This window comes from Thunnus albacares, chromosome 17 (assembly GCF_914725855.1).
Source record: "Thunnus albacares chromosome 17, fThuAlb1.1, whole genome shotgun sequence".
Lineage (NCBI taxonomy): Eukaryota > Metazoa > Chordata > Actinopteri > Scombriformes > Scombridae > Thunnus > Thunnus albacares.
Genome location: NC_058122.1, coordinates 17,634,911 through 17,662,871, shown reverse-complemented (window position 1 = coordinate 17,662,871; position 27,961 = coordinate 17,634,911). Strand labels below are relative to the sequence as shown.

The 27,961-nt window shown below is 39.9% G+C and overlaps 2 protein-coding genes across 2 annotated transcripts; one reads left to right on the top strand and one right to left on the bottom strand.

The window, feature by feature from the left end:
* Positions 1 to 234: 234 nt before the first annotated feature.
* On the top strand, positions 235 to 26,414 carry tbcd (tubulin folding cofactor D). Its single transcript, XM_044331495.1, has 39 exons — positions 235 to 690; positions 770 to 820; positions 940 to 1,037; positions 1,230 to 1,331; positions 1,453 to 1,599; positions 1,756 to 1,811; positions 2,931 to 3,063; positions 4,758 to 4,803; positions 5,779 to 5,911; positions 6,293 to 6,423; positions 6,509 to 6,569; positions 6,715 to 6,789; positions 6,966 to 7,060; positions 12,221 to 12,377; positions 15,273 to 15,330; positions 15,416 to 15,445; positions 15,801 to 15,886; positions 16,790 to 16,870; positions 16,980 to 17,053; positions 17,203 to 17,320; positions 17,680 to 17,740; positions 17,843 to 17,865; positions 17,975 to 18,006; positions 18,132 to 18,194; positions 18,279 to 18,355; positions 18,609 to 18,690; positions 18,787 to 18,905; positions 19,013 to 19,104; positions 19,427 to 19,567; positions 20,298 to 20,381; positions 20,960 to 21,118; positions 21,578 to 21,716; positions 24,215 to 24,336; positions 25,092 to 25,169; positions 25,258 to 25,344; positions 25,433 to 25,520; positions 25,766 to 25,875; positions 25,984 to 26,068; positions 26,189 to 26,414. Exons 1-39 carry the CDS (start codon positions 516 to 518, stop codon positions 26,210 to 26,212), a joined length of 3,573 nt encoding a protein of 1,190 aa, XP_044187430.1. The 5' UTR covers positions 235 to 515; the 3' UTR covers positions 26,213 to 26,414.
* znf750 (zinc finger protein 750) lies at positions 7,051 to 9,919 on the bottom strand. The gene is made up of 2 exons (XM_044331496.1): positions 8,568 to 9,919; positions 7,051 to 8,419 (listed from the first exon to the last, which is right to left on the bottom strand). Exons 1-2 carry the CDS (start codon positions 9,812 to 9,814, stop codon positions 7,843 to 7,845), a joined length of 1,824 nt encoding a protein of 607 aa, XP_044187431.1. The 5' UTR covers positions 9,815 to 9,919; the 3' UTR covers positions 7,051 to 7,842.
* Positions 26,415 to 27,961: the final 1,547 nt, after the last annotated feature.

Here is a 27,961-nt window from a genome sequence, read left to right as displayed (position 1 = left end):
TAGCCCAGTGATTGGCAGGCTTATATGCATAGCAACACATTTTTTAGTAGTTTTTGAATAAACGTGTGTTACTATAATAGCAGCTGGTTAACTGTTGTAGCTGCTGGAGGTAGGGCTAGTTTGAATTACAGTTATTTATTATAACACACTAGCCTTTCCGGCTGAAATCGCTTGTTGGCCATCACGTCACCAGCTATAGTTTTGAACCTTCTGACTTACCGTACTGGGGCGGGGTGCAAGCACAGCAACGCATTTTGCTGGAGCATCACAAGACAGATGACATGAGGAATAGTGTCTTGTTTTCATTCAGTTATATTAATGATAATTCGCGTACAAAAAGTTTTACATAAATACTCTGTAAATCAACACCTTATAGTTTACATAAAGTCCGTCGTTTCTTTTGTTAGGGATAAACGCTAATATTAGCTAGCTAACTGGTGTGCAACTCAGAACAACAAACGCTAACATTAGCTTCTGCAACAAAAGACATCTTTCTTAGGTCAAAGTCTGGCAAAATGGCTTTATCGGAGACAGGGAATGGTGGTGAAGGAGGAGAGTCGGACGCTATTGTCCAAACTTGTCTGTTAGGGGGCTTCAGTGAGAGCCGCGAGACCCGAGCTCTGATCTCCAGCCTGGCGGAGGTCCACGGAGACACGGTGACAACAGAGTCCGCCACGCAGAGGTTCTTAGGTGAGACAGTCATCCACACAGCACACGAAGCTTAGTCTGTGCTCGCATTTCATCACACTCTGTCCGTTTCCCTCCACAGTGATAATGAACAGATATCAAGAGCAGCCTCATCTGCTGGACCCTCACTTAGGTACATTGTTATAAGTATAACTCTAAATACAATTTGTAGTAGTACTGCATATTCATCTGGAGAATGTGCATACGGTTAAAACGCCTCCGCTCACTTTTAATCTTTCAATTTTGTTGTAGAATGGATGTTTAACATGATACTGGAATTCATAAGGAGTGAAAAGTCTCCCCCTTCACTCGTTCATTTGAGCTTCAAGTTTCTCTACATCATCTGTAAGGTCAGTCAGAAACAATACTGTCATTGTCAGTAGCTTGTGCCCAGTCTGCCAAGTCATTGAAAACCCACCAGATTGCACTCCTCAGATTAAAACCTAGAACAGTCCTTTTACTTATGCAGCAAAGTTATCCTGCTAATTCAGTAATCTTCCCAGGGTGTTTGTATTTATTTATTTGTTTTTTATTCTGGCCAGGTGAGAGGCTATAAAATCTTCATGCAGCTTTTTCCTCATGAGGTAGCCGATGTCCAGCCTGTTCTGGATCTATTATTCAGGCAGGATCCCAAGGACACTGAGGTGAGACTGGCATTTCTTTTTTTGTTTGTTTATTTTTTGCAGAGATTTCACTTCTGTTATCTTTGATGACAGCTTCATCAAACATTTACTAACAGTGTGTATTACCATTTACTCATTCCAGACTTGGGAAACTCGCTACATGCTGTTGCTGTGGCTGTCCATGACCTGCCTCATACCCTTTGACCTTTCTCGTCTGGATGGACATCTGGAGTCTGATTCTGGCAAGGCCAGAGAGTCTACCATGGACCGCATTCTAGCTATTGCAAAGGTAATATAAGTATAAGATATAATCTAGATGCTATGTTTCAGTGTTTTGTTGAAGAGATTGATCTGAATGTGTTTGTAGTTAATCCAACTTATTGAGTATGTAAGTTGTGTTATCATCTAGTATGAATAACAGTTTTTCTTTTGGGTTTTTTTGCAGTCTTATCTAGTTGTCAGTGATAGTCCCAGGGATGCTGCATCTGTACTGGTATCAAAGTAAGTGCACGAACACCATGCGGGTAATTGCACAATGTTTCAGTCTTATGATTATCTCCAAAAATATCACAGTTTAAAACAATGCAACAATAATATCTTTTAAAGTTTATAAGCTGACCCCTTAGACCTTTAGGCTATGACACTTTAGAGAAAAAACACTAAAACTGAAAGAAATTGAATTTTTAAAACTTGACCTACTTAATGATATGAAATAACATCTTATTCAGATGCCCTGTATAATGAAATACAAATACACCCTTGTAGCCACAAAATATCCCCTTCTAACCCAGAGCAGTGGATTGCAAGATGTTGATAGATCATTATTGACATATGAAGAGGAATGAACACAAATTCAATTTTTCTTCTGAACAACCAGTTCCATCAAAACTCCATGATAAGTATTTTCTTACTTATGATTACATGGTTAGAGTGGAAAATAACAGAAGCGCCACATTGCATGGCATCCAGTAGCCAGATAATGAAGATGAATACCATGAAAACTGCAATGTCACCAGTTTGATTCCAGCTGTGGACCTTGTATTATGTCATACCCCTCTTTCTTTCCCCTCATTTCCTTTCTGCTTCTACACCATCAATTCTCCAATAAAGGCAAGAATGTAAAAAACAACAGCAACAACAACAAAAAAACATTGCACTTACTGTATAGTGGGTTTACCCATGTGCTTGATAGGAGAAACTTTGTAGACGCATGCTGAGTGGAGAAGATAGAAATAGTATGTAGACATAGTCTAAAATGTTATCTTTAAAAGTAAACCACACCTGTCAATATTACTAGTGCTGGTGGGTTAATATCAGAGCGAGTTGCATACATCTAATTTAAGATCAAGTGGCCACATGTCTACTTTATGTCTTTTATCTAAAGCTTATGTTAATCATTGACTCATAAATCAAAGACTGCATGTAGTTTATAAAAACATAGCAACTCAAAATACAAGCCAGGAAATACAAGACAGACAAATGCATCAACTGTAATTAGTTTTCTAGCCAGTAGAGGGCAGAGTTGTTCTTGAAATGTCTTTCTTGGTATCTGAATGTTGTTTATCTGTATGAAACCTTTTTTTTTTTTGCTTTCTTGTTTTATTATACATGACTGTACAGGTTTATAACACGCCCTGATGTGAAACAGAAACGTCTCAGAGACTTTTTGGACTGGAACCTCACCACTATATCCCAGACAAATGACCAGTCAATGAGAGAAATTATGGTACTGGATGGTGCTCTGCAGTCTCTGGTAAACATACTCATCGATCACACTCAAGCTTGTGTTAGTGCATGAACACGTGTATGTGTGTATGATTGAAGCTGGTCTATTAAAACCTGCGGAGGGTAGTTTACAAGAGCTGACATGACCGGTATGTTTCACACGACACCTAATGTGGTTTTGGCAGGTGTGTAATGCACCTGCTGCGTATGTGGGAGGTGCTGCCTCAAGTGACTTTATGTCAGTTTAATCCACTGCTTTAAGCTAAACGGTTCTTCAGCAAATGAGAAAGGGATTGAGGGTACTTAGTAAGGGTGGAGCTGAATCCGAATCTGGTATTCTGAAAAGCACAAATAGTAGGTTTTTATGAATATTTATTTTGTATAAATATTTTAAAAATTAATTGTTTTCGGGAAGAAAAAGAAAACATGTCAAATAACAGCACCCAGGTTGGGACTTGTAGTGCATCAAGGTTACATCACTGTCTCCGTCTCTCTCCTTTGCTCCACTCTGTGTGTGTCTGTGTCATGGATGTATAAATAGCTGCAGGTCTGTGCGTCTGGCGGAGCTGAGCTTTGGCTGAGTGGTCAGCACAGTCGTCTGTGGTAGCTGCTCCATCCATACTCAAAATAACGTCATCTAAAATCATAAATATGGGAGTGACGTTATTTTTTATACACAGATATCTATATACTGTGTAACTTTAAAATTATATAAACTCACCAGCATTTAAGATGTTTATTATTGATGACAGCAGCTGAGGTGGTGTGTGATTCTGTTGTTAATTAGCACTGGCTAGGTCGAGAAGCGAGTTTGAAGATAAATCCACTTAATGCCAAAAGTTTAAAAAATAAACTCCTCCTGCTGGTGAACTGCTCCGAATCAGCAGAATCGGATGTTTATTCCTCCAGAAGATGAGACAGCAGCAGTGCGGGACTCTCCGGCTCTGCTCCCTGGCTCTCCCTGGTCCAGCCCCACAATACATGCAAATTTTTCGCGCTTAGCTTAGCTAAGCTTAGTTTAGCTGGGTTCCACCTGGGGCTTGTGAGAAAAACATGGCAGACATGCGGAAATTTAATGGGTGGAGACTCAGATAGAGGGCGCAGTACAATTTCAATGAAGCCTCAAGTGGCGTAAGAAGGGACATCAAATCTGGCTTGTTGAATCACAAGAGTACAGAGCAAGCCAGCCCACACCAAACTGACTAGGCCGTCTCAATTCACAGTTTGTGTCTTAGTAGGCACATCAGAGACTTAAATATATATGCACAAGCACTGAAAAAAGTGAGTTTTTCATAATATGGCCCCTTTAATGATGGAAGATGTTTTCAAATCACTTCCTGTAAGCTAAGGTAATGTAATTCAGCCCCCAAGCAAGTACATTACAGTCATATGATTGGCACATGAACTTGTATAACATGTTCAGAAAGCGTCCCTTTGTACTTAATGTCTGTGAAGTGAATCTGGCTCCAACCTATGTGGTGCTTAGGGCGTTCAAAACTGGCTCTGTGTGTTCAGTCAACAGGCCTACAGGACCCATACTTGCATGTTTTTTTTCTCTGTGTGTAGATTGAGAGTAAATTGCTTCAAAAGAAAAAAATCAGGATAGATGGACAGAAATGACTTCTGGTTCTGAAAGCAGTTTTTTTAGTTCATTAATGAAATACGTAGTGTTTGCTCTGCAGTATCTTGGATTGAATCGGTTGCCTTATTTGTGTCCCTTAGGCAAAGCTCTTCAAACATGGAAAACGAGATGACCTCCTGCAGTATGGTGGGTTCCCTTTTTTCCTACTATATGTGCTTTCAGTGAAGTAATGAACCAAGATCAAACAAATTTGCCATTACTGCAAATTAATTGGTCTCACAGGCTTCTCATCAGTGTGGCAGCAGTCCAGTTGGCCTCAGTCTCATTGAAATTTTCAACATGATTAGGAAGAACAGATTTTTTTTTTTTTTGACGAGATGAAAGCTGAAAGAAGCTGTCTGTGACCATGTTATGTCAGTATCATATTCATCATATGTGTAGCAACTTTGTGGGCTCTGTAAATTGTTGACTTCACAACCTATAGTAATATAATCTGTAGTGTAAGTTATTATAGATCATGACAGTAGGGTGACATAGTTAGGATGGCAGTCTTCATCTCGAGGACTAGAGATGAAACTCTTTAGACTCCAAGCATAGAGTATATTGTGCTAAAGTAATCTCAATGTGGAAGGTCATGAAAAAACAGAATCTTCTGTCCAAAATTTATTGTCACTGTCACATTTGTAGTCTTTGTTGTTGAGTTATTTGTGTTCACAAATCATTAACTAAATGTCGTATGCCAGAGGGGAGATATTTGAATGCAGATATCAGGTAATGTTTCCCTTTAAAAAGTATAATAACAGAGCCTTCCCATATATAAATATGATCTATGATTTTCTTGAAGGCACATTTCTGGCCACATATGGCAGTTTCTGTAGAGACAGTCTGGTCGTAGCTGACATGTGAACTTAGTCCATGGCAGTTACAATTATATATGTTAGGCATATCTGTATCTGCAAAAATACTCTATGTACATATTTGAAACTTTGAATAGTCAACTTAGGGAGAATTGTTTCCAGCCAAAAGGCCAGGTAAACATTCATGTCTCTAGCCGGATATTTCCAAAAAATGTACATAGTCCTGTATGTTTATTATTAATTTATTTGCTTATTGAAATAACAGTATTATAACATAACATTTATGTCTTTATTTGTTTCCCAGCTCCTACAATTTTGCAGTGTCTGGAGCAGAAACATTTATCAGAGAGCAGCCAGGCCATGCTGAGGAAGCTTGGTGTCAAACTAATCCAGAGGCTTGGCCTCACCTTCCTGAAGCCACGTTTGGCCACTTGGAGGTTAGACATAATACCAGCCAATTATATATAATGTTAAACCAGGTCTTCAACCAAAGTTAGTCAACTGACTCAAACTTTATCTGTATTACACATTAACACACAAAGTAACTGTGTGCTGAAAGTGTAAATTTGTATAAAATATACTTTATTACATATAAAAACATGGGTACCATCATTGCAACGGATCTTGTTAATATTGAAACAAATTAATTCAGCCAATTGTGGCCCCTCAATCAGACGGGAATTGCTTAACATCAGGTCTCTTTCCAAGTAGTTTTCCATAGTGCATTATGTCATATGTGTCACAACATATTTCATTCCTTAGTAGGACAAGGAGCACAGAGCTGAGTGTCTAAAAAGGTTTGTGTGCATGTTTTTCAGGTACCAGAGAGGTAGCCGCTCCCTTGCAGCAAACCTTGCTATGTCCCAATCTGCTACAGCCACTGCTGAAGTGGAGACACAAGAACAGGAGGAGGACTATGACATTCCTGAGGAAGTGGAGACAGTTATTGGTCAGTTCCTGCATGCCATCTGTTAAAAAAGTTTGTAATGTCAGTATATATGCTCAGGAAATCAAATCTGCATGTTATTTTACAGAGCATCTGCTGGTGGGACTGAAAGATAAGGAAACAATCGTGCGTTGGTCTGCAGCAAAGGGGTAACAGTCTGTCCTTATCTCACCTATATAGTGCAAACTTGAACTGTTGATAACAAATCATCCATGTTGCTACTTGTCTGTGGTGCTTTTCAAAACAGCACATTTGACAGTTTGTGTCACAACAAACTTTTATCTAACTCTTCAGCATTGGGAGGGTGACTGGAAGGCTCCCCAAGGAGCTGGCAGATGAGGTGGTTGGATCAGTGCTGGACTGCTTCAGGTAAGTTAATGCTAGAGGCATACTGGCTCTTGCCATCAGTCACGCTATGCCCTTCAGCATTTCTTCTATGTTTTTTTTTTTTTCCAAAATACCCATCACACAGGGACAATATTACAAACAGCCTCATATTCCAGCATGTTTCTGTTTTGACGTGTGGGTTTTTTTTCTTTTTTAAGCTTCCAGGAAACAGACAATGCTTGGCATGGAGGCTGCCTGGCACTGGCAGAACTTGGTAGGAGAGGACTGCTGCTGCCTTCCAGATTGACAGATGGTAAATTTCTTTATTTGACATGTTTACATTTAAAGTACATCATCACAACTTCCATACTCAACATTACAAAAATTGTCCAGATTTAAATATAAAGACCCCCTATAAACATTGCTTTTCACCTTTTCAAGTCCCTACCCTTCCGCTGTCCCCCATGGGACCTTATTTCGCAAAAAAATATGTACAGCAGTTAATTATTTGATCCTGTTTGAATTGTGCCATGAATAACAAATATGATGTTAGTGAAATTTATATCACCGCAGTAAAGTACCATTTAGTTTTGTGTGAAACCGATCAGTGAACTACATCTCTTCTCTCGCACAATATATGACACTAACACCAACATGGCCGTCACTTTGGCACATTCCCTGACTTGCAAAATTATCTTTTAAATTGTTGTGATTCATGGAACAATTCAGACGGGATCAAAAAATTAAAAAAAATGTCTCTCACTGTTGACGACTGTACATATTTTTTCCAAAATAAGGTCCCATGGTGGTCCAGCAGAAGGGGAGAGACTTTGCTTTTCTATAAAATGTGAGAACAAGCCATAATATGCACATACTGGTGACAAGTCTTTCCATTTAACAAGTGTTTTGTTTTGTTTTTTTTACAGTTGTTATAGTGGCAGTGCTATAGACATGTCACATATGCTCCTGCTCAAATAGTTCAAATCTTTCAGTGCTTAATTAACATTTTAACATAGATGTTCAATAAGTTGATCTTGTCATGTAGAAGATATTCTGTCCTCATTTCCAAATATTATACCAGTCAGAGTTAAGTTGTTAGCAGCAACGAGGCCTTCTCCTAGCAGCCCTTCCTGGCACCTTTGCTCTCTTGTTTGGTTTATGGCAGTTGTTTTCAGCCTGGCCACTGTTTGCTCTTTTTATGCCCTTTGCCTTAGCCTTGGTTGTGTGTTTGGTCTTCTCTGGAGAGCCAGGACTTGTAGTGTTTGTGGAATTCTCTGAGACTGTGTCTGCAGTGCTGAAGTGACACGAAGAGGCAGCAGAGCTTGCAGTGGCTAGCTGACAGAGTGCCAGTGCCGCAGTCTGCCTTTGGTCACATGGTTCTTCATTCAGCTCTGTGCCTGGTCTCTGCTGAAGATTCTCTGAAGTGCTGAGGGCAGAGCTAACATGAGAAGCGCGAAGGCTGAGGTTCAGAGGCAACTCTTCCCCCTTTAATTCCTCTGTGTCTGAGCACCGCAGTCTGTGGTCAGATGGACCTTTTTCTTTGTCCTGGTTTCTTGTGGAGAGGTTGAGGGGAGCCAGATCTTCTCTGTTGTCCTCATCATCTTGTTCCGATGTAGCTTCAGGACATGGCTCAGAAGCACACATGGAGGAATATCTGCTGTTCTCAGCTGATCTGAAAAACAGGCCAAGAGAAAAAAAAACTAAACAACTGACTACTGCTACACAGTAATGTGGCTCAGTTTTGCCAAGTTAATGTTTCACTAATATTGCCATTTCTTTCCTGATAAATAAAAAATACTAAATATGGTCATTTTACTTACCCTCCATCCTCATCCAGAGTTCTTAACTGCAGCAAGCTTGAGTCAGTTTTGGTGGGTTGAACGGATGTAGGTGTGTGTCCTACTTGTGGAGTGGGCTGAGGCTCACCCAGGTTGGTGTAGTGTGGGGTTTCTGCATCTCTCTGGATGATGTGTGCATGACTCGGTCTGTCAGGGGACCCCAAGGCCGAACAGCCCTCTTTTGGGCTCAGCCTGGTTGCCTTGTCTCCACTTTGCCTGTTGTTGCTCTCCTCTTGTGCAGTTATGTTGATGCTACTGATACTTGGACGGGAATGCATGTACAAATCATATTCCTTAGGCCCAAAGGTTGAGCTGTACAAATCCAAAGGATGATATCTTGGTCCTGTAATCGGCATGGAGAGCTCATGGGGTCTATACAGGCTATAATGCAAAGGGTGTCCTGGGTGAAGAGGGTGGCAGTATCTGTATGGGTATGGGGGAAATAGGGAGGTGTGAGGCGGGGCAATAGGTTGCGGGACCACTGGCCTCTGGGGATCCAGAAACTCTGGCCGGAGAGAAGGAGAGTTTGGCTCATTGGCATGGTGGTTTCCTGGGAGGTAGTATGGTGGATACAGGGGCCTGTCAGGCAAGAGATAAGGAGAGTATTCAGGAACCATGGGAGGGGGGAATGGTTTTAAAGGAATGGATGATGAAATCGTGCCCCATGGGAAGCTTGGGTGGTTGAAAGTGGGTGCAGGAGCTTGCGAATCCTCTGACTGTGGCACAGATGACTTGAGGGCTTCTGTTCCATCTCGGTTGGGTGTGACAGGGGAGAAGGCAGATGGGCGCGGCAGAGACTTGGCATCATTGCTCTCCTTGTTCTCACTCTCTATAACTGTATTTGGTTTTGTCATAATCTGGCTTTCCTTACTGACTGGACTGTCACACCCAACGTCTACTTCTTCCAAGTCATCTCTGCTCTCAGCTTTGTTCTCAGCTCCCTGTTTCTCAGGACTATTGGTATGAACTGCCGGCAGGGGGCTGGGACAATCCTTAGATTTTACAGGGCTTCCCTTTGCTGCAGCCTTGACCTGTCTGGCTGTTTGCCCGTTTTTCTGCGACATCAGGGAGATGGAGTTTTTACACAAGTTGTATTTCATATGGTTGAAGAGATGTGACTTTTCGTTGCAGGTGAAAGGACACTGGAAACAATGGTACTTGAAGGGCTTGCCTGGCGGTCGGGGAATGTAGTGGGGCCTTTTTGGCTTGCGTTCCTGAGCAGTGTCCATCTTGATTCTGATGCACGTTTACTGAAAAACAGAACAAATTGCATTTGACGATTTAGTAGTGGTTTAGATTTCCCTCTCTTAAAGTATCTTGAAGCTGTTGGGGAATGTGACACTTAGGCATATAAGTAATAAGACTAATAGAGTTGTTTGACTGGTTCAGGTGGAGAGTAGTTCTCATTGGAAGGTTTTTCTCTGTGTATTTTTTTAGCTGCTCGGGCAGAAAAATCTCTAGCTGCGCAAAACACTGCACCCTCAGGCTAATGTATTTCTTCAACTGTTTCTTCACACTGGGTTGGACGCCAACAGAGAAATTGTTAAATATGAAAACCTGTCTACAGTATGCAAACATGTACCCACATGTTTGTATAGGTGCACTGACGGCTTAGTGCGGTTTTGGTTGATTGGCAGCAGCCTATTAACGCTATAACGATATCACTCATCTGTCCTAAAAAGTTAAAGCGCCGCTAAGTCACCAGGTAGGTAGGTGTCGGGCAGACTAGGCACTTAGTAACACAGACCTGGAGGGCATGCAGAGACTTGCTTTCTCTCTCAACCTTACTAAACTCTGTGCTGTTGGCGTGGGAACCACCAGCCACCTGCTTCCCATGACTACACCTGCGGGATGCAGTCAGCTCCCATTCATCGTTAGATGAGCTCACCAGCTCTGGAGATACAAGAGTATGAGAAGTAATGCACCAGACAATATGAGGAGCAACAGTTGAAAACAGCCATTTAAATAAAACCGTGAAGTAGGTGGCATCTGAAACACTTCAGCCCTCCCTTTTTGAAATGAAACATCACCTAAAGGTGTGAGTTAAGTGTTACTGGGTGCCGTGTGGAGGAACCTGCTTGTCATGCGCTGTCGCAAGAAGTTGTCACTCAAGTTTCTGTCCAACTGTAGTAGCACGCAAAGCCACTCCCTTCCTAAGACCCAAAATTCATTTGATAATCTTTTTTAACAATATGTTTCTCCATTGTGAAATTAATCCAGTAAAAATCTTTTGTTTTTTTGTTTTTTCTTTAATAAAAATATCATTGGTCGCCTTGATCTCAGGTAATGTTTGTTTTTGTTTTTTCATTCACAGACCAGTGCATACAATAAAAAAATGGTCAAAAGTTTTTGTTATGATGTTAAGTGACTGGAAACTTTATCAGAAGGGCTTTTGTTGACACCAGGCACAGTCAGCATTACCTGTGCGTCAGTCAAGGCAGTGCAAGCAGTAGATAATTAAAATCCATAGGTAACAGGTGCATAACTTATATCTACACTAAGTATGCCTGATAAACTAGTACAAGTACCTTTACAAACCACTGACAGTCTTTCTAATAACACAAACACTTTGATGGAGTGCTTTAAGTAAAGAAATGTAATTTAATTCTGCTTCCTTATTAAGGATGGAGATTAAAAAAAAAAAAAAAAGTGTTTTACCTGCTCTGGTTGTAGCAAAAGTGTCCTCTCCCGAGTATTCGACCTGCAGAGGTCCACAGCCAGTGTTAGTATGTGGCCAGGATGTTCACTACAATGTGTGTGAAGAGTTCAGAGTGTGTTAGTGAATGTGTGTGATCGTCTATGTGTGTGCTGTATTTAGTAATGTTAGTTGTGTGGTGAGTTCCTTTCTCTGAGGTGTTGTCTCACTAGTGGGTGGAGCTTCAGCCCAAACAGCAGGGCCCTCAGGCAACATCAATGTACCTGATATTAGTCAAGCCTCAAGCGATGATTTACATGACGCTTTGGGGTGGGGGCTCGCACTCATTCTCCCTCTTTCCTGATCCATCTCGCTCTTTTGAGGAAAATGGCCACATTGGCTTCATTCTACAATTACTGTAAATAGTCTCCAGTAAAGTTCAATAGCCAATGGGCGAGATCAAGAACAGGAGATTTGCATACTGGGAGGTAAATTGGCGCTGCTCATGTTTAGTTACGCCTCGCTTTTATGTGAACAAAGCAGTGTTTGAGAAAACCAATACAATGCTATGGATTTAAAACACTGACAAAAGTGAAGCTTTTATTAAAATGAGCTGACTTTATTGCTAACTGCATGCCTTATAAATTATAATCATGCTGGTTATGTTGTGCTTTCTCTCCCTGATGTTACATACAACTAACAATTGCTAAATTACTCTGTATTAGATCACTGAAATCATTGATGTTGTTCTCACAGTGGAAAAGGACTGAGTGGGCAGGCACCAGATTCAGCACGCACAAGCATGCAATCAGACGGGATTCAAATTGACTTTCACTGGAAATTGATAATATCATAGTTTCTTAAGTATGATAGTTGATATCTGTCTTTTCAAATCCATTATTCTGGTAGTTGCTCGGCCTTGTGCACAACCTTGATCTTAGTTATTGTATTTTTCTTCTTGAGATAAAACCATAAATCCCTTTCTATTGTCTGCTTGCAGTTGTGCCGCTCATCATCAAGTCCCTGACCTACGAGGAAAAGAGGGGAGCATGTAGTGTCGGTTCCAATGTGCGTGACGCTGCCTGCTATGTGTGCTGGTCTTTCGCCAGGGCTTATGAACCCAAGGAGCTTGAGCCTTTTGTCACTCAGATTGCCAAGTAAGCTTCCTCTTCCTTTCTTTCCCATAAAACAGTCACATGCATAGATTGCTGCAAAAACACGTCAGGAACAAGAATAATAATCCATCAAGTGGACTGTATTTTGACTTTAATGGATTGTAATTTGCTCTTGCTGTAGTTTTTAATGCAAACTTAACACTTCCTCTTTTTGTATGTATTGCCATGTCCACAACATTATTTACATCAGCATAGCATGACAGTTAGGTCATAATTACCACTGTCCAGTGGCTCAAACAACATAATCACTCTTCTTTCCTGGAAAAGAAGGGAATTACCCAAATATGAATATAAATACATTTGCACAGATGCAGCATCAGCCAATAATAATATTTCACCAACATGTGTTTTAAATATATTCATCAAGAATAAAGAAAAGTAAAGAAGTAGCAGCTACAATCAAGGGTTGTGTTGGAAAATACATTGTTATAAGTTATCAGTAAGATTTTAGGATTAAGTTGCAGCACATTGTGAATTGTATTCTAATTGTAATTTGCATAGAAGCTGCATGGTTTGCCTTCAAGCAGTTATTTACTGCCTCAAACCAGTTTTTCTGTGTCACATCAATCTTGCATGTCCCTATGTATGTGTACTCTGTTGAAGTCGGCTGTGGTGCGCTCTATATCGTTAATTACACAGACAGATACTATGAAAAGGTGATCATCCCATGTTGTTGGCTCCAAAGATAATTAATTACAATATTCCTTATAAATGTCATTTCTTAGATACATGCATTTCCCTGTTATGTTTTGTCTTTCTATAAAACTTTAATTGCTGCCGAGCAGTACATGCGTTTGATCTCTTTGTGGCTCAGTGCCAGTTGTACTTTCACTAATTTACTAATTGTTCCCGTGTACCCTGTCTGACACAGTAAAGATACAACTCTTGATTTCATGCAGCCCCTGCATCCCAAAAAAAATATTCCAAGCTTACAGTTGTTTTGAAAGTCAGTTGTGAACTAAGTAGAGAGCTTGGAGGACATTTTGGGATTTGTCAGCATTTTTGGGGCATTATAACAACCAGGAAGTACATCTCTAAGGTTCATGTGGGACAACTGCACAGGGACAATGAGTCAATAGAAATGGTAAATGTTTTTTTTTTTCTATGCCATATAAAAAGCTCTAGTAGTGACACTAAATATCATTTATATATAATTGTACTTTTTTAAGCATTGGGGAAATGTGCTTTACAGATAGACCAATAATAGCAAATAAAGTAAACATACTTAAATCTCCAGAGATGTTAAAGTTAGTTTTTTTGTTTTGGGACAATAAACAGTTTTACTTTTATTACTTTATTTACTTCCGTCTTATTTATAGCTTTTTCAGATTGCTCCAAAGCAGTAGGGTCTGGACAACAAATATCTCTTGTTTATAGCCTAGAATGCAAAATGCTCCAGGATTAGTTGCTGGCTGCTTAAAGGGCTGACATCACCAGACACTGAAGCTAGCCTTAAAAGTAATGAGTAATATCAAAACTTCTACACTTAATCAACAACCAGTGTAGAGAAGCTAAGGTGCAATATCATCTTGTGACGTACTTTCAGTCTTTGTCAATAGTAACGGTTTACCTCCTCCTTGATCTCTCTTCTTTCGGTGTGCATGTACGGACCTGTGGCCTCTGACTGTGCAGACCAGCTCTGCAGTGTCAGTTTGAACCCCTGCGACTACCATTATCATCAGCAGTCGCGACAACACCCTCCCTTTCCCTAGCCTACAGGATTGCCAGGTTTCGCCTGTTGCTGTAGGTTTCGGTCGCCGTTTGGCAGCAGTGCTTAGACAAGCTGGTTCCTGCTCTATTCATCACAGCTTGATGACATTAACAGAAAACTTACTTTTGCAAATGTGGGACTAAGTGACTTGGGGGCACAAATGTACACACTCACAGTTGTATCTTTGCTAAGTTGCACAGATACAATATGTACTTCAACTGTAGCAACCGCAAACGTAATTGGGAATATCATTTAGAGCTTTATCCAGAATGCAATCAGGACTGTTTTTATTTTCAAGCCCTCAGGGCAAAGGCAGTTAGTAAAGCCAAACTGTCCAGCTCCAGGCCTGATGTTGATGTTTGGAAGTAGGGAACATGGGAGGAGAGCAAATAAGGCCAACAACAGTTATTCTCAGGCTGTCACTATGATTTATAAGAACGTTGGCCCCCCTTCAACTACTGACGTTCATACAACAACCCCTCCTGAGACTTGTAGAGGCAGTGTGGTGGAGGGATATTAAGGTCAAAACATAATCCCACATAACTTCCAGTATTGCAGGGGCCACTTAATCCATTGAATCATATTGCGGTTATGTTAACCTACTTTGCTGGGATCTGTACACTATGACTAAAATCTGTTGCGCAGTGATGATGTAACCTGTCATTAATCCATCACGAATTATTCAGATGAAATACATGTTGTTACTCTATAAGAGGACAGACATATACGAGGTTAGGATGACAATAAAAGAAATATTGTGAAGACGTGGCAATTTTTCCAAGCAGAAAAAGATTTGTATTATGGACAAATGCCTAAGCAAGAAAAATGGACTCAAGTTTGAATTACAGATTTGTATCTAACAAATAAATATTGGAATACTGGTTGTTTGTGCAACAAAGCTCAAACAAGCTCATTTAACACTCACACTTACAAAGCTACAGTGTAGTAGAAGAACTACTATGCGTGATTTACTTTTTGATTGTTTTACATTTCATTACATGCTAAGTTGTCTACCCATTGACTGTTCCTTTGTAGGCATCCTGTGACTGTAAAAACACTTAACTGTTAAAGAAGAACCCTCTTCATTGCATTCAGTGGACAATTCAAGGCACAGGTCTTTTATCATTCACATTCTCCAATCCATACTTAATGATTTCTCTTTGCAGTGCTTTGCTGATCACAGCTGTGTTTGATCGAAACGTCAACTGCCGCAGAGCCGCCTCCGTAAGTTTTCTGGTCAATATCCTACAGTTGCTTTACTAAAGATATACATGACAGAAGTTAATTTTTATGTCTCCTTTTGTCCCAGGCTGCTTTCCAGGAGAATGTCGGCAGACAGGTTTGTGACCGCAGCACTGACTTCTTGTACATCATGACTAACAGAATTACTGTGATTTTAAGTTTATTTGCTGCCAGATAACCAAGTCTTGCTCAAACTTGCCTTGCTAGTGAAAGTGTTTGACGCAAAGAAATAGCCTTCCAGTACAGCTACAGGGCACCAGCAAACACTTGATTTTACAACACCACTTGAGCCATAAATCACTCTTAAAATCAAATATTATTACTTGAATTTGGAACCCAATCTCTTATTCTCAATCCCAAATCATTTGCTTTCAGTGTCTTAACAACATAGTTTTCTTACACAATCCACTGAAAATGTCTCAGCTGTTTGTTGCCTGCTTGTGTCTAAATAGGGGACATTTCCTCATGGTATTGACATCGTAACTGCAGCAGACTACTATGCTGTTGGGAATCTCAACAACTGCTATCTGAACATTAGGTAAGAAACACTTTATTCTACACATTTACAGTCATATTTTCAGAGTCACTTAATTCTGAAATAAAGCGTCACTTGGGCAAATGCTACGGACAGTACACCTGTCATAGAAACCTAAATAATGAAGTGTAATGGCACCAAATGGTGTTCCATCCTTCCTCATTGACAAAGCACAGATTTAGTTTTAGTGTCACTGGTGGGAAATCATCTCTTTGCACAGGAAGGGACAAATAGAAACAAGCCAAACTTCATGGGTGAACTTCGGGCCAAAAGGCTTTCTTCCAGTCTTTCTGTCTCAGCTAATGAGAAAAATATGTTGAGGTGAGATGAGTGCAATGTGCTGACCTAATTACGTGATTTCTGGGTATTAAAGTACTCAGAACTGTGCAACCTTTAAACACATACAACTAAATATTGCAAATTGTTTAGTTTAACTAACTCAGTGTGGCACTAAAGCAAAGCTATTGACATCTTCAATATTATACCCCAAACATGCGGCTTAAGTATGTGCAGTCTGCTTGGTTAGTTTGTTAAGAATGTGTGTTACAGTTAAAATTTTGAACTACAATACGTGTCCTTGGGCAGGCACATCTTGTAAGGAAAGAATTGTGTTCATTAAAACCAACATAGAAATCCTTCAACCCTTTCGCATATTGCCACCGTTGGCAGAAATGTGTCACCACCCTGAAGAGCAAACATTGAAACAGTGAAAACAGAGATAGATGCTAGCCTTAAGGTATGACTGACTACAGACCTGCATATAGCAAGGTGTAAAAAAAATAAGAGATGCCTGAAATTGTTTTGTTTTCACTATTGAATAGTTACATGGACATGTCAAAAGCTGGTATTTATTCTCTGTGGATCTTAGTATGTATGTAGCTAAAGATGTATGTTTTGTTCTTACAGTGTTTACATAGCAAGTTTTCCAGAGTATACCAAAGCTATGATAGACCACTTGGTAGCCATGAAGATCAACCACTGGGATGTGTAAGTACTTGTATTTACCCATAATGTCACTGAATCTAAGGGAAAATGTACAGTTGTTCTGTATTTAACTCTTGAACAAAAAACGTACATGTTTATATGTGTTTTGAAGTGTGATCCGAGAGCTCGCCACTAAAGCACTCCACAACCTGACGCCTCAAGCACCTGATTATATGGCAACTACAGGTAAACAATGTCACCGTACCTGTTCCCCAGGCAATGAAGAACTTTCAGTGAAAGCTTTGCTCCTGAGAAATGCATTTTGGAAAATGACTGAAACCTATAATTATTGGTCATGAGTACATATTTCATGCTTTCTTCCTTGTTGGTTTCAGTTTTGCCACAACTGTTGCCCATGGCAGTGGGTATTGACCTTCATGGTCGCCATGGAGCCATCCTGGCATGTGCAGAGATCACACACGCTCTGTACAAACTGGGCCTTCAGACAAACAGGTAGTCTTTAAGTAACCAGTTAAAAGGAATATATATAATATATTTAAGATAGGGGTTGATGTCCTAGACCATACTTTTGACATATTTTTAAAATTTCTACCTGAACAGTGGTAAAATATTGTATAGATGAGCTTCTTGTTTACGTCCCAGCTAGAAACAGAAGCTTTGGGAACTGTGTTTGTGGCTTAACAAACTAGAGCAAAATCTTAATTTCCTGATGATGCAGCTACTATAGAAAAAAAAACAAATTTGTAAAAATGCAATTAAATGTTAAACTGAGCACTCTTAGATAATTCGTAATTCTGCTTTTTACTGATGATATTTATACATGATCATGACTCCCTGCTCTTGTCCAATAGGACTGTGTTGGACATAATTTCTTCAGAATGTGTGGACGCATTAAAAAACATTCACCAGAGGGTAAGTGTGCCTCTAAACTGAAAAAAATTGTTGCTTCAACTTGAACAAACTATGGTGAAAATGTCCTCTTGTACTGATTTTCATTTGTTGATGTACTTTCAGCTACAAGACAGAAAACAATACAGGTAGGCAGAAAGAATTCATTTAACTTTCTGTTCACAGTATGGTAAAAAAAAAAATTAAAAATCCAAGTATTGTTTTGGCTTCTTATCAAAATTCTGTTTTTTCATGTAGGGGTTTTGGTGGAGAGCTGATGAGGCCAGCAAGTGAGTCTAAAAGCAAATAAGAAATGGATTTTTACCAATGAATGAATGGGTTTTAATGTAAGAAAAGATGAAAGAAACATGGAGGAAGACGTATGACGATGTATGATTTAATTTTATTTTTGCAGTGTGTGGTCTGATAGAAAGGTTGTCCCTGTCCAAAATGCCTTTCAAGGATGACCCCGTAATCAGTAAGTTAATTTTTGTTATTATCAGTTCAATATCATTCAGCATTTGAGCTTAAGATATCTAATGTTTGTGACACTGGGTTTCAGCTGGCTGGCAATGGCTTATTGACGACACCATAAAGAGTCTTCATCTCTTTTCAAGTGGTGCGAAGGATGGCATCATGGTAAGCTTAACTTTTCTTTATTAAAATTAAGTAACAACATTTGCTTCCACAAAGAAATACAAATCTTGGCAGTAGTTAAACAAAGTGGCTGCTCTTAAGAAAATCAAATCAGCAGTTATACTGCCAGTGTGTTAAACTAACAACAGCAGAACTGCAGACTACAACTATTTATTTGTGAAACACTGCTCTTTCATTCAGAATGACTATTTGCTGTTTACTACTCAAATTAATCTTTCTCCTCATGTGTCTGCAGGTTGCTGTGGTATCTGCCTTGTCCGCACTATGTGAGGAGTACTACCAGGCCCAGCCAGGCCAAGCTGACTCAGAAATGCAGAGTGAGTTGAATATGATTTCCTGGTTCTACTACTTTATAATGTATGTCTGAATTTGAAAATAATCTCTGCATGGCGTGTTTGTGTGCACATGTGTAGCTGTCCTGGTATCTCAGTACACTGAAGGGCTGAAGAGTCCACAGATTCTCACCCGTTGTGGATCTGCCCTTGCCCTTGGCTGTCTGCCAAGATTTATGATCCATAGCAAACTGAAACAGGTGTGTTTGAAGTATTGTGAACATTTTCTAGCTGTTTGACATCTTACTGCTTCAGTATATAGGTATAAATTGGTGTGTGTGTGTGTGTGTGTTTTTGTCTGTGTTAGATCCTAGATGGCCTTCAGCAGATGTGCATTGTCAGTCAGAAAGAAGGGAGTTTTACAGAGGCAAGGAGAGATGCAGTCAGAGCAATTGCTCAGTGAGTATCCATATCAGTTTTTATTGACTTTTCATTTGTATTTCTTCCATCATCTTCTTTCCATATTGTCTTATTGTTCAGGCTCGCTTCTCTTTGTCTTGCTTGTCTGCTAGCTTTAACAGGCTTCTAAGGCTAAAATAAACAGTTTACTGACTATACCTGCAGGACCTGAATGACATGTCTGTCCATTTGTTTCCCTGCTGCCTTTGTGCATCATTTCTCAAAATTTATCAAATTTCCCCAGTACATCTCTTAGTTCCTTTAGCAGCCCTTTGAGTCTTTCTTTATTATGTGAACATATTTCTTTTTCATTCTTTATTAGGGTGTGTATGAAGGCGGGTGCTTGCGCCAGTGGCTCTACAGACTCTGCTCTTTGCTCGGAGAATGTAGCAGAAGTATACGGTGCCCTGCTCAATGGTATGAATGATTATACAACAGACAGCAGAGGGGACGTAGGGGCATGGTAAGTTAACTTCCCCTTTTTGTAAATACACGCAATCCACAAATACACACATGCTCTTTTGATTTGCCTCAGGTATTGGGAATGTTACCCTGCCTGAGGCCTCTGGTGTTATTGTGTCCCTCCACCTTGGGACATGAAGACATCGTATACCTGTCTCACTAGTGGCCCCAGGCAATGCTTACCTACTCACCAGGAATGTCACCAGGCTTGTCACTTGCCCTCATTATATGGGATGGGCTGTTTCTTTCACGCTGTCTATGTCTATGTTTTTCTTTCCTACATTCTTTCTCATAAATCTGTTTTCCTCCCCATTTATACCTCCTTATCTCTCCGGTTATTATGTACCACACAGTGACACATTTCCCTCTTTTCCATCTGTTTATACAAAAATGTTCTTAATTTGCCTTTTCCTAAAACTAATGGTTCCGGCACCTGCGCACCTGTTCCAGGGTGTGACTTTCATTCGAATGAAAATCCTGATTAACATGTCACATAAACAAATTGTGCCCTGCAGCCATGAAGCTGATTTAACTATAAAACTGCCACATCCAGTGATACTGAAATTTTGAACAGTCTTCAAAAGGCGGTGTGTGTCTGTATGCCAGCTTGGGTGTGTATTTGTATGACTGTGCTGTTTTTTTTTTTTAAGATTTTGTAGACAAGATTAAGTAGATTCAAGCTCATGTCGTTGCATGCATAAAGTCTCTACTCTGTCTGCCTCTTTGCCCAGGGTGAGAGAAGCAGCAATGACTAGTCTGATGGATGTGACTATTCTGGTGGCTAGCAGTGCTCCAGAGATCCTTTTGCCAGACCTGTGAGTAGCAATCTGAAAACTTTGATTAACTCCAACTCTTGGCCCTTCTTTCATGAACTTTGCTATACAGCTGGAGAAACTCCACACCATGTGTCACATTACTCGCAGGTGACCATAAAACTTGTAATGTCAGTCGGTCTCAGACTCGTTTGTTCATTGGCTTTAGTAACCTTTGGTGACACTTTGATGTCTCAAGGTGTGGCCACAATACCTTAGTTTAAATCAATACAGCTTTGAATTTTGTAGTTTTTGTAATTATGATAGAAGAACAGGATAAAAAAAAAGTAACATTTACTTTTATTGTTGATTGGACACTAGTTTATATCTAAGAAAAAAAGAAAAGAGTCACATCATGATAGAATTCACCCCCAGTGCCCCCTTGGGATGTATCCACAATCCACCTTTCATCTTTGTCACCAGAGACTATAAGTTCAAAAACAACAGCCAGTTTGTTGATTTAATCACACTTTAGTGAAGTTTAGTGAAGTATAGACTTCTGATCATGTTGAAAAAAATGGTGATAGCACTTATAATCTTTATTTCCTCATTGCATCGCTTCTACTACTTCTACTCTGCAGGGTGAAGTGTATGATGTGCTGCTTGGCCCAGCAGGCAGCCGAGAAGATTGACCGCTACAGAGCTCATGCCGGCAACATCTTCCTGCACCTCCTCCACAGCACCGAGCCTGCAGTACCTCACATCCCCCACCGGGAGGAGCTGCTAAACATCTTTCCTGTGTGAGTTACACCTGCCTTTAACCTGCATTAAAAGCTGTAACAGTTGCAGTGATTTTTGTCTTACACAGTGTGATCATAAAACACCAGCCATTCATAAGTTTTAGCAAATATACCCTAAATATGAAAGCTTGATGTAGAACAATTATATGTACAATAAATTTCCACAAAAAAGTGGAATTAATTCTCAAAAAAAGTCAAAGCACAGTGCTTGATCAAGGCTCTAAAGTCACACCAGTCTTCCTCAGGGTCAAACACAATTTTCACAGCCTCATCAGGCTTCCTCATTACACCTGTACTCAATAAATAAACACTGTCACAGATCATAATAGAAAATAAGTATGAATAAATACTATGTCAGAGATGGTAGTAAAGAAAATATATAAATAAACACTATGTACCTTGATGAAAGAACCTTTTTTGTGTAGATCTTTGATAACGTCTTCTGAATATGTCTTTCAGGGAGGCCACAACCAGTCTGAACTGGAACGCTCCATCTCAAGCTTTCCAGTATATCACCCAGCTGCTGGGGCTGCCACAGTATCAGTACCACACCCTGCTGGGTCTCACCGTGTCTGTGGGAGGGATCACTGAGTCCACAGTAAGTCAGTTAGATACAGTCTGTATAGAGGAGTGGAACAGTTTCCAGTCAAACCAGTGTGATGTGTAGACTGGTGACAAATTCAAGGGAAAACCTTGAATCAGTCAGTGGATAAAGCATTACCCATACAAAACCATACAGAACACAAGGGGTCACTTAATGCTTTGATGGCTCTCACAGTTACTAGATCTCTACCCAATTGATTGTTAGCTAAGCCCCTTAGTTACTGTTGCTATGGCTGCCAAGCTTTCCAAGTGATTTAGCTCTCGAAATTCTTTGTAATTTTTGAAACAGTGGGTCATTTGTTTCAGACAGAGGTAGACAAAAACAAGCCTCTCACTTTTAGCCGGTCACTGTTGATTTTCTCAGCTGAGGTGACAACTGCCGCTAGTAGATTTAATCAGCTTCTCTGACGAGTGAAGCTCTAATGATAAAACTCAGTGAGTTGATTGAAAACTTAATCTCCAGCTGACTTATTAACGTTTCTCTTTTGACTCATTTTAAAAGGAGAGCACTGTTAAAAGGTCTTAAATATGCACAGTGAAAAATGGTTTTTCAGTCCTCCAGTAGAGTTCCACGGATTTCTACAGTCTATGCCAAGGAGCACTGAAGGTGTGCTAGCAGTTCATGGTGGCCCCACACCTTACTAAGACAATTAAAGTTGGAAACTAATTTATTTTGTCACCTGTCTGTATTTTGTAAAACTGTTCTTTCTCCCACAATATTGATTTACTGTATTTGCAATGCTACATGTCTATAATTTTGATCACATTTCAAGTCAAATTGTTATTTACATTTTTTAATGGCGTTATGAAATGTAGAATTCTACTGAAGAACACATACAAGACATATATCTAATAGTGTGACAGAGTTATTGTTGCTGGGGTATTTGCACATTCTGGACCATTTAATAGTACAAATGCAGTGGGAATCTGCTGGCAAATTCAACTCTTGGTTGCTATTATTTAGGAGCAATTTAGGCCAACAGGGGGAGCTATGTGTCTAATGAAGTCCACTCAGTCCTCTGCACTATAATAATCACTCTCTAGAACGCCTGACTTTCAATTCAATCTTAAAAACACATATCAGGCTGTGTTACTAAAACTTGTCTCCACTCTGGCAACCATCTGAGCTTCAAGCAGTGATCCAGACTTATCCAGAACAAATCGATCTGACGGGTCTCTCATGGTGCTGGCAAGCAAGAATTTGCAATCAGTTGAATCTTTGCATTTCAGTGATAAATAAAAGTTTAAAAGCAATCTGCTACTTTCCACTCCTGACCCCTCACTCACCATCACTTGGGAGGCTTAGCTGGGGCCCTCAACTGGGGTTGATCAAGTTCTCCCTCCTCCTCCAGTATCATTTAACCTGTAGAGGCCAATCAGACGAAAGCCCACTCACTAAGGTTTGTGATGCTTAGGTTATTTTTAACTTTTGGTGTTTGTGGATATAGTAAAGAAAAATAAGTTTAGCCTTTAATAGCAGCAGTGAGGTCATTAAAATTGAACTCATCTGCCAATGGTGGCTGTAACATATTCCCTCAGAGACGATCTGGCTCTCGTCTCGCTTTACCTCCCGCTCTTCCAGCCTTTCTTTTCCACAGATATATCCTCAGAGAGGGGAACGATTGATATGTTTGTACAGGGTTGCATGCAGGAAAATGAGCCAAGACTGCATCGATACATGAGCCAAGATCACCATTCTCACACCACAGGCACATATTCACACAGGCCAGAAAGAGATAAAGCATTGACTAACTTTCCAAGAATTGCTTTAATGGCGAGCCTCAACATGGAGACCATACAGTGCAACCCTGCAAAAGCCAAACAGCAGAAACTGTCCGAGTCCCAAGCCCGACAAAAAATAATTTGATTTGTTACCAAGTTTTTTCAGTACTCAAGTGTATTAAATACTGTAAACAGTATTTCTGTGTATAATTTTTGTCGATATGAAATAACCTTTAACCACTGAAACACACAAACAGAATGTTTTTTGTACTTCAGGGGTGATGAGGAAATCAGACGCAAAGTTTCCATGTAGCTCTCTTTATCTATAGTATAGTGTGATGTTATGGTGTGTTGCTATGTTGCAAGTGTCAAAGTTTTATATTTTCTTTCCTGCGGTCTTATGATATTATCAGTTTGACAGTTTTTACTTTGAAGGCCCCTCAGGTTCATGCTCATTCAGTAATAATGACTCAGCACTTTTGTTATTAAAGTCATGTTTTGTGTGTTTATCAGTTATTTAGCTTTTCTTCTCACAGGAAATCATGAAAATTAAAGTAAATCTATGTACCATACTATACAACTAATACATTTTTTAAAGACGGTGATAGTGTAGCGTTATATAAACAAACATAGCTAGCATCTGTCAGCAGATCATCATGGATTCTGGCATCCGACTTCACCACAACGAGTCTGTGTTTCTTTGCCCACCGTCATCACTTTCAGGCTCCTGCTGCTCCACAGTAACCGCTGCTCTCTGTTGCTTCCATTCAGGTGCATTTTTCTTCCCAATCGTTGTTTGACTACCTGAAAGGGATTCAGGACGATAGTGCTGCCTTGTCACAGTTCGGAGATACATTGCTGAGCATCTTCAGAGACAATCTCCGCAATGACAGGTACACGCACACACACACACACACACACACACCTTTTACATCTTGACCATGCTAGATGTACAGTATCACTTCAATCCCTTTCCATTCTAGACTGTTGAATATAGGGCTGCAACTAACAGTTATTTCCATTATTAACCAATCTGTTTATTTCCTTGACTGTTCATAAAATGTTAGAAAATTGTGAAAATAGATGATAAATCACAATTTCCTCAACGCAAAGGTGATCATCAAATTGCTTGTTTTGTCTCACCAACAAAAGCCACAGAAAAGCAGGAAATACTCACATTTGAGAGGCTGAAACCAGTGAATATTTGACACTTTTTTAATTAATAGACTATCCTGTTAGTTGACAGTTATTTTTCTGTCGACAAACTAATTAGCTAATCATTTTAGCTTTATTGGAATGATGTGTTAGCCTCAACTTTTTAAAATCGCTTCTTAAAACTCAGACTTTGGTGACATGAACTTTGTCATTTAAGGGTTAATTGTCTGTTCCCTACTTTCAGGTTTATACAGGGTAACATTTTCTGTTGCATTTATGTTGTGCTTTGCTTTGCTTAGAGGATGTTTACTGTTGATAAAAAAAAAAATGTATTTACTTTTTCCAATTCATCTTCTGATTGTTATTGTTGCATTATTTGCACATTAACTGATAAATTCTGTATAAACACACTGATAAGCCACCAGAAAATAGTTTAATGTACTGGGCATAATACATCCTATCTGTGATTAATGTTTTCTTTTCCTCCCTTTAGAGTATCTATTCCTTTTCTGAAGATGCTCAATCAGATGCTCGCTAACAGCTGCTTTGAAATCTTCACCACACAAGAGAAGTGAGTGTTGCGAAAGCATTCTGAAGAAACAGATGTGGATGATATCTGTGAAAGCTAAAGTTTTTCTCTCTTCCTTTTGCTCTCCAAGTCACCAGTTCTGTGTGGACCTTTTGACTCTTTGCAAAGAAATCAAGAAGTCCAAAAATATTTCCAAGCTACGCGCCTGTGTAGCTGTGTGAGTCTCCATCTTATTGTAAACATTATATACTCGACTGAGGCAGAAAGAACCATCCATGTTGACTGTGCTGATTGATGTTTCCCAGCTTCTGTGGGCTGATCCAGTTCCAGGGTGAGGTGAGGAAGAAAGTTTTGTCCCAGCTGCTGATGCTACTCTGCCATTCCTTCCCTGTGGTAAGCTCACAAAACAGGAATACTCACCCAACCTCAACAGATGTGTAAAACCACTGACAAGTTGTCTTTTCAAATAAACAATAAAAAATGCAGCCACTTTGGTGTATAGTCCAAAATTCTCTATGGCCATATGCCTTTGAAAATTAGTCTACAATATTATTGTAATAAATTGTTATTTTTTACATTGCTTTGTGTAACAACATCTATGACAGAAGAAAATAACTGTTCCTTTCTTACAATTGCAGATCAGAAAGACCACGGCCAGCCAGATGTATGAGATGCTGCTGACCTATGATGATGTCATCGATCCAGAGGTTTTGGATGACGTCATGACCCTGCTCAGTGATACTAATTGGTCAGTGGTCACATTGGATACAGTTATTAGATTTTCTCTAAATGTTAATTGCGTACATTATGTACCGGTTCGTTCCCTTCACATTGTTGTACTTGGCGTCTGTTTCAGGGAGAGTGACCTTGCCACAGTGCGGACCCACAAGAATCAACTTTGTGATTGGTTGGGAGTCCCCAAGCCACAGTTGGTTGCCAAGGTAACCATTTAACTGACATAAGTGAGAGTTAAGTGCTTGATAGGATTCCTGTAGGCAGATAAAAATAAATGTTTTATCTCATTGTTAGTCTTGTTAATCCTAACCACTCTCTTTCATCAGCAGAGCCCTGCCCAGGTTTCCTGATCACCTGTGGCTGTGAAAACCAGCTGCAAATGACGTAGGTGAACAACATCTTGTAAGAATTAAGAACGGACTCCGAGTGCTGCTCTTCTGAAGCTGTCTTATATCAGTTGGTCTGCCGTCTGCCAGAAAACAATACATGGAATGAATTTCAATCTGGAAGAAATCTGGAAGTTACATGACAATAAAACATCGAAAACGAAAACATCAGTTATTTCCACTGTTTTGTTATTACCACAAAGTTCTTGCACACCATAAAATCTTTTTGAAAGGTGCATCAGATTAAAAACTCTGACCGTGAACTGAACTTCCAAACACTAAGAAACCCAAAATACATATGTATAAAGCTTTCATTGTAGTTTCTTCTACGTCTTGCATGGCCCATTCAGGTCACAGTCTAATAACACTTTGGAAAAAGGTTTCAAAAGAGCTATTCACTTGTAACCAGTACCTGGCGTACCACAGATAGGTGAACCTGAAACTATAGTTTGTGTACACTCCAGGGAAAACGTTGCCATTTAGCTGTTTTGGCACAAACTGTGGAATGTCACTGGGGCCCTGCTTCCCCTTAGGTCCCATGCAGACCTACTTTTTCGGCATCGGTGGAGGTGCCAGGGATTGGAAGGATCCCAGGCCTGATAGCGGAGCCTTCCTTGTTGCCTGTGGAACAGAGCCTGTTGTGTCACTATTGGTCCAGGCTTTCTCATTAGAGGCTGATAGTAGCCACATTGTCTCAGCCTGCCTCTATATCTAACACTGACAAAGATGCAGTTGTAGCATTATTTTGGAATTAGATGGTTTCGGATTGTTTATCATCCACAGCAGAAACCCTCTAGGCTAGTAATCACAATATTGCATTACATTTTTCTGTAATATGATTATTTAACTAGGTTTATCCTTTCCCATGGAAACTCAAGTGTATTTTGACCCTCATAAAACTTGATAGGAAAAAAAATGGCTGTTATTTTTATCCCATGTGTTTGTAATTTTGTATGTGCTGCCAAATCATTAGTAACATCTGGCCATTAATGCCAAACAGTTTTTCTTTTTTTTCACTTCTTCTGTAAAAGTTGATAATCATGAAGCCATTGGCAGCTTTACTACAAACAACATTAAAGTGGATTATCGAGGTGGATCGAAGTTGGGGTTATAGTTTATAACATTGGATTTTTAAACACCTGTTTTATCAATTCATTTGATTAATATCAACTCTGCACCGTGGCTCAAAATAATGCTGTTTTGAAAACTGTCATTTTTTTCTGTCGTGATAAACAAAATTGGATCTTGACATGATATTGTTTTAGCTGTCACCATTACTCCTACTTGATAACTGAACACAGCCTTGCTTCAATGGGACATATGAAATGTTTTCATGACACGTTGAGGACGGCATGTGAAGTACACTAAATAACTCCAGCCTGTACAAGGATCAATTGTGGCTAAGATAAGTGAATACATCAATGATGACATTGTGAATTGTCTCATCGCTATCTTTCCTAATAAATGCTGAGTTAGTGTCTCTGACAAGTGGCTTTGACAAGCCTCTTGCAGTGCTCATTAACAAGGCCACATTCACTCTTACCCTCCATGGGTGTTGTTGAATTTGTCTGGGTAGCCCAATATTGCTGCGGTCCATAATTCGACTTTAATTAATTCCCAGCCAGATGGAAATTCCTGTAGTTGCTAATGAAAGAAATGGTGTGTTTCTCGCAAGGCGGATTGATGGTAAAGCGAGCAGCTTTGCTACAGTGC